General features: G+C 29.4%; 1 protein-coding gene across 1 annotated transcript in view; it reads left to right on the forward strand.

The window, feature by feature from the left end:
- The window catches only part of LOC106691390 (uncharacterized), a gene marked incomplete at its 3' end in the record, with an annotated part of 8,311 nt that extends 1,840 nt beyond the window's left edge, over positions 1–6,471 (forward strand). Inside the window, exons 2-4 of the mRNA XM_014437141.3 lie at positions 1,497–1,882; positions 5,176–5,303; positions 6,250–6,471. Coding sequence (XP_014292627.3) covers positions 1,498–1,882; positions 5,176–5,303; positions 6,250–6,471 — 735 coding nt within the window. The remainder of the gene's footprint in view (positions 1–1,496; positions 1,883–5,175; positions 5,304–6,249) is intronic.
- Between the last annotated feature and the right edge of the window lie 205 nt (positions 6,472–6,676).

Here is a 6,676-nt window from a genome sequence, read left to right on the forward strand (position 1 = left end):
TGTATGTATGTATATATAGCCCAAGTGTTTTTTCTTTAATGATTTGATCAATATTTATTAATTTAAATATAGTAGTTATAGATTAATGAAACGAGCAAATTACTAGGTCATAAACTAAAATATATTATTAATATTCATAGTGAAAATAACCCAACATTAACAATAACATAGTTGAATTATTCATGAATAAAAAAATAAATGTGTAAAAAGTATTGGAACAGCATTGAAAGTAATATATATTATTATATATATTAATTAATGTTCTGTAGGCCCATCTTTCCAACCATTTTAGAGTGTTTTCTTTTCTTTTTCCTCTCCACATGTTCCGGATCATTGTCCTGAATGAAGATAATGTTTGCAACCCTGGGTTGTAAGGCATTCTTTATAGCATGTTTAAGGCATTCTTTATTTACTGTGGTCCATAATATCATCTATAAATTAGGGTTGCCCCACTCCATTTGTTCCCATGCAGCTCCATATTATTATATTATTAAATGAGCATTTATATAAAAATAAGGTAGAAAATGATACTAGAGGCTTATTAAGTAAATTACAAAATAACTGATTATTTAGCTATTGTATTACTTACTGTTTGATTTTTAATTTATTTTCTAATATTTTCAATATTTGATATCTATGTTCCCATTGTATCATGTATACCATTTTGTTACACACATTTACATAGAGCACTGATTTTTTTCTAATACTTTTATTATTTGTTATCTTTTTACAAATTCTTACCTTAGAAATATTATGTTTTATCTTTTTTTAGTATCTTCTACTATCTTCTTAATTTCTTGTTATACTGTTTCTTAGATTGTTTGCTAAAATTTCACTCCCTTTTCACCTCTTTGAACTTCATTACAGAAGCTAAATAATAAGACTGGTGTAGTAAAATTACCCAAGATAACAATAACATCATTTCTATAATTTTACCAGTGTTAGTTCCTTCTAATCCCCTGAATATAATAAAGAATCATAGGGTGTTTCAATACTTTTTGTTTGTAATTATTTAATTTTTTTTTTTTATTGAAAACCAACTTTGTATTAAATGCTGTCTACTCATTCATGACACTTTTATTATTACTTTTATTACATAACTATAGTCAAAACTTTATATTACACGTAATACAATATAAAGTATTGTGGGTGTTCCAATACTTTTTGTTCTAGCTTTGTATAACTCATGTCACTATAAGTCTATAAGTCATTTATTCTGCCTTCCTTATTTGGAGTTTCACATAAATTTTACCAATTTATCATCCAGCAGATAGCATATTTATTGTGTATATTAAATATTTTTGAAAATTTGTATCAATAAAAAAAAGAAGTTTCTTTCTATGTCAAGAAATGTCTAATGCATGGAATTGTGTATTGTTTGTATGCATTGTGAAAGGAGTTATAATATAACTTTAAAATATTTATTTATCATAAGTCACTCATTGAATCATTATCATTAATTTTTTTTTAATTTTTACTAACTTTTTATTCAACAGAATGTTGGAATCAAAACGTAGGTGTACGCTTAAAAGTTCAATGGGGAAAAAAATGAGGAAAAGGAAGGAATTAGATGCACTGCTTGGACTGAATAGTGACGAAAATGAAACTGTGATGTGTGAAGGTCCAGATAGAGGGGGAACAAGGCATCAAGATGAACATCATTCTGAATTGATTGGAGAAGGAGACAACAGGAATACTTTACAGCCACGAGTAAAACTATATTGTGATTCCCAAGAAAAAAAAATCGACACGTACTTTGTTTTATTGAAAACTTGTACTTTATTGCTCATATTTACATGCATAATTGCCTCTATTACTGTAACATGGCTACTAAGTGATCTAAAACAGCAAACTGCATCTCTTAAAAGGCTACTTGAGGAAGGTTATTTCCATGTTATTTTTCCTGTAATATGCTAGTATTATCTACCCATTGCTTAGCAAAACTTCCATCAGCATTATAACTTTTTGCTTATTATAGTTTTATCTTTTCTTTAAATCATTTATTTTCAAAACTTTAAGTTGTGTCTTTCATAATATACTCTAGATCATTAATGCTTTGTAATAAACTGAAAATAGGTATTTGCCATCTCATGAATAGAATTAAGCAATAAGCCTAATAAGTAGAAGGTCTCTGCCTCTTTTTACTGTGCGTTGCATGATGTCATTTTCTGTTCTATAAGATTTCACCCGTCTCTCAGAAACACTGGTATTATTTTTAGATCATAAATGCTCATATACCCCTTATTATCTGGCATAACATCTTCATCCCTTTGACTTTTCTATTAATCTTGAAATGTTCTCTCAGATTCAGATTCAACCCACTTATAGACTACTAATTAGGATCGTTTAGCTTCTGATTAACAAAAAACTTGTATGCAAGACAAAATGATATTCATTGGAGTTTGTATTATTAATTTGAACTGAGTGGGATCACAAAGTGTTCAAATGTATATCCAATCAACCAAATCCTAAGTCCTGAGAACAATTTCCAACACTTCATATTATGTTGCCAACACCTTATATAATATCCACATACCTTTCATCTTCAATCTCATACCATCCAATTTTATTTTATTTCTTCAAAAAATACCTAACTACCCCAGTACTGTGAGATGATAAATTTAGCCTGAGAAACTATAAATATCAATTTTGAACAAGTTTCCAATAAGAGATACATTTATAGTTAGTTTTGCTTTCTTAACTCTTAAATAGTAACATTTGGTTCCTGGCCCTTGCTACAAGTACCAATGTTTGCTTATTTCCCCCCTACCAGTATTGGAAATTTCCAATATGGCCCAGCAACTTTTCCAAGTTTAGAATGCTATTTAATGTGATAGAAAGTGGTGGTTTATGAGAATATTGCTACTGTCAAATTTTTAAGAAACACAACCACCACTCTCTGTATGACCAGTGGTGGATAATGTGTACTGGGTAAAGATAAATGATATTTTTAGACTTTTACAAGAATATAAAATTATACCTTCCTCCCTCCTCCCCATTTCAACCAGTGGGAATCCAATAATTCCCAGTACTTGTTGTTTTTTACCTTTGCTGTAACTTATTTTTCTTCTTCTGGGTCTGTGGGTTCTAGAGTTGTTTCTTCTTTTAATAAAATAAAAATATATTCACACAAAATGAAATATAGTTACAAAACATATGATAAATATATTTTGTGTAAATATACAATATACAGAATATATTTATTTGTATTTATCTAATGATATATTCCTTGTTAAGTATTATATAAACAAATGCCTTAACCTGTTTGAATATTTATTTATAATTTTGATTTTTAATTATGATTATTATACCTATTATGGGGAGTGTGATGGTACGGTGGTAAGGAATTATGCAACTAATTATGAGGACCTGGGCTTGAATCCAGCTGTGGAAGATAATTATATTCTGTTACACTGTAGCCGTGAGTCAACCCTGTGGGTTCTGGAGCCTTCCTTGGGTCCACCCAGCCTCATACGGTGGGTACTCTTAATTGGGGAAAAAATTTGGTGGTTGAGCATGATCTGGAAAATAATCAACTCCTTGTATAACCGTTGTTCTAAAGACAGTGGTTCCTTATTCTTATTATTCGTATGAATATATGTATATGTGGCCAAACTGAAAATATGGATTAAGGACCTCAAAACAAGAAAAAAATTTTCTCCTAAACACTTTGTTTAGGAGATATTCACACCTGAAGATTTTCATTGTCATGCATTATTTAGGTTATATGAAATAAATAAAACTAATTTATTTGTTCCACTACTTTATTAATTAAACGTAAACATTAAATTTATATGTAATGTTGTTCAAAGTGATTTCCTTGAGAATTAAGACAGGCTCGGCATCTTTCTTCAACAGCAGCAGTGGCAGAATGGCACTGAATATGTCTTATTGTTTCACAAGACTCAATTATCCTTCTTCATAAGGAATTAAGATCATTGACTGCCCTTGCATAGACTTTTAGTTTAATGTCACCCCAAACCAAAAAATCCATTGGTGTAAGGTCTGCAGAATGTGCAGGCTAAGCCACTGGTCCTGCATGGCCAATCCATTGATTGGGATAATTAACATTTAGTCATTGTCGTGGACCTCTGCCGTAATGTGCAGGACAACCATCAAATTGAAGCCACCTGCCCCTTCTCAGTTGTAGTGGAATATGTTCATCTAAATCATAGTAATCATCATTAAGAAATTCCAGACATGGGCCCGCCTTGAGTCAAGGCGGCAAGAAATGCGGACCTATTAAAATATTGTCTATTATCCCCAACCACACATTACACGGAAACTGGTGCTGAAAATGATGCTCATAAATTGCATAGAAATTTTAGAGAAAATTTTGGATTATGCTCAACTTGATTTAAATACCTTTCTGAAAAATTTCTTCTTTGCCAAAAATCTTGCAGTAATAAATTTTGTACCCGTTGATAATGATATGGGTGAAGTCCATCTGCAATGAGAGTTCTCCATACTGTAGTTGGCATAATATTTAGTTCTGCTCCATCTCTTTGTACACTAACTGACGGATTATCATGAAAATGTTCTAATATAACACCTTATCGGGATATTCACCATTAGTATAAATTGAAGGCATAATGATGAGTACTCTGCGAAAGCCACTTACAAACCGATAAATGTAATTGACAGTTCCCAATGCTCATTCCAAATACTATCAATCATTATGCTGCCAGTGCTTTTATAAACTTAGGGATAAAAGGTCATATTAGTATTTTATCTAATCTATCTCCTAAAAAAAGCGTTTGTGGACATACCTTCACTTTGAACAACATTTAAAATGAATCTTAATGTTTACATTTAATTAATAAAGTAGTTAGAACAAATAAATAGGTTTTATTTATTTCATATAACGTAAATAATTCATAACAATGAAAATCTTTAGGTGTGAATATCTCCTAAGCAAAGTATTTGCGGACATACCTTCAGAGAAAATGTTTTTCTTGTTTTGAGGTCCTTAGTTCCTATTTTCAGTTTGGTCACTTAAACCTGAAACTCCCTGTATAGGTTGTATCGATTCACATTATTATTATAGTCTAAAATTAGCACATCCTCTGAATTTATTTGTCAATAGTTCTATACTTATTATTTAATTTTTTTTTTAATTTTTAGATATTTTATTTGTTAATTTTATCATAAAATTTCTATTCTTTATTTTTACAGTGTCGATTGGCCATGATGTGATACTAGAACCAATGCAAAATGCAAACTTACAATTGCAGAAAAATGAGACAAAAATTAGAAATGATTTAATAAGACTTGCTCCTAACCTGTCAGATATTCACAATAAGGTAATTTTTTTTTTTTGTAACAGGTTATAAATCCATTACATTATCTATTTCCTTGGTCATAGTATTTCTTAAAAGAGTTTTAGAATCTAATGTTAGATAAGAATTTGTGTATTTAAAGCGTATTAGAATTTTTAGTTTAATTTATGTAGCTTAGTATTAAAGAGAGGATAAATAATTGTTTTGTTTGAAACTTAATCAAAATCGGTTTAGTAATTACAAATGATAATTCTAACATATGTGAGGTAATTAAAATAATACATTATGTCAGTTAATTTTTGCTTATGTCCTTCTTTCATATACGTTCAGTTTGTGTAAGATAAATACTTGATAATGAGGAGAGCCTTATCATTTTTTAAAATTGTTTAGCCTCTATAATTTCACAATCCTGTCTTTTTCATCCTAATGTTTTTAACAAATTTTGGCTTAATGTGCAAAAATATGAAATATTTCATCAAATATGCAAAATTATACTACATAAAATTAATTATATCTACATCAAATATTTTTATATACATTTATACAAGGTAATAATTAGTGATATAACATTATATGGTTTTGGTCGAAAAATTTTCGACTTGATGAGCTCCTTCAGGGACTGCTGAGCGGTTTCTTATTGATGCTGTTGCTGGAGCTCAAAACTGTATGCAGTTACAGTCTCTTCTCTGAAGATATTATTTTCTTTAATGAGGGCTTTAAACTATCAGATAATCTACTAGGAGAAGGGCAGAAAAGAGTACAGCCAATATAATCTGCAGGTTTTTAGGTATAGTCAAAGATTTGAGCATAACCATTTACTTTGGTTAAAGTAGATAAATATTTTTAGCAACAACAAAGAAACTATTAAATTGTAAAATATAATAATTAAATTCTACAAATTCTGGGACTATTCCACTTGTAATAATAGATTAATTACATTATTTCTGACAAATCATTCATTCTATTTTAGATAAGTGGAATACAAACTCTTCTTTCAAAAGTTGACAGAAAATTAGATGACCTTCCTTGGCAGAATGAGATTTCTGATGCACAAAAAAAAGTCAACACAGCTTTAGATGGCTTTAAGACTGAAATCATGGAAATGCAGTCTACAACATCCAACATGGTTAGCCAACATTCAAAAATAAAAAAAATGATTAAGACAATGACTACAACTATCACTTCATGTAATGTAAGTTATTAATTTTTTTCATAAAAACTTGTTATTTAGAATGTTTTATTAATTAAAATAAAATCAAAATCGTGTTCCTATAAATATTTCAAAGAAACATCTCAAAATTCTTTAAAACATATATATGTATATATATTAGTTAAGTATTGGCGAAAGCAAAATATCAAAAAAGAGAAGAAGGAATAAGATGTAACACGTTTGAACT

Source organism: Halyomorpha halys, unplaced genomic scaffold (genome assembly GCF_000696795.3).
Source record: "Halyomorpha halys isolate HHAL.00 unplaced genomic scaffold, Hhal_1.1 Scaffold2314.1, whole genome shotgun sequence".
Classification (NCBI taxonomy): domain Eukaryota; kingdom Metazoa; phylum Arthropoda; class Insecta; order Hemiptera; family Pentatomidae; genus Halyomorpha; species Halyomorpha halys.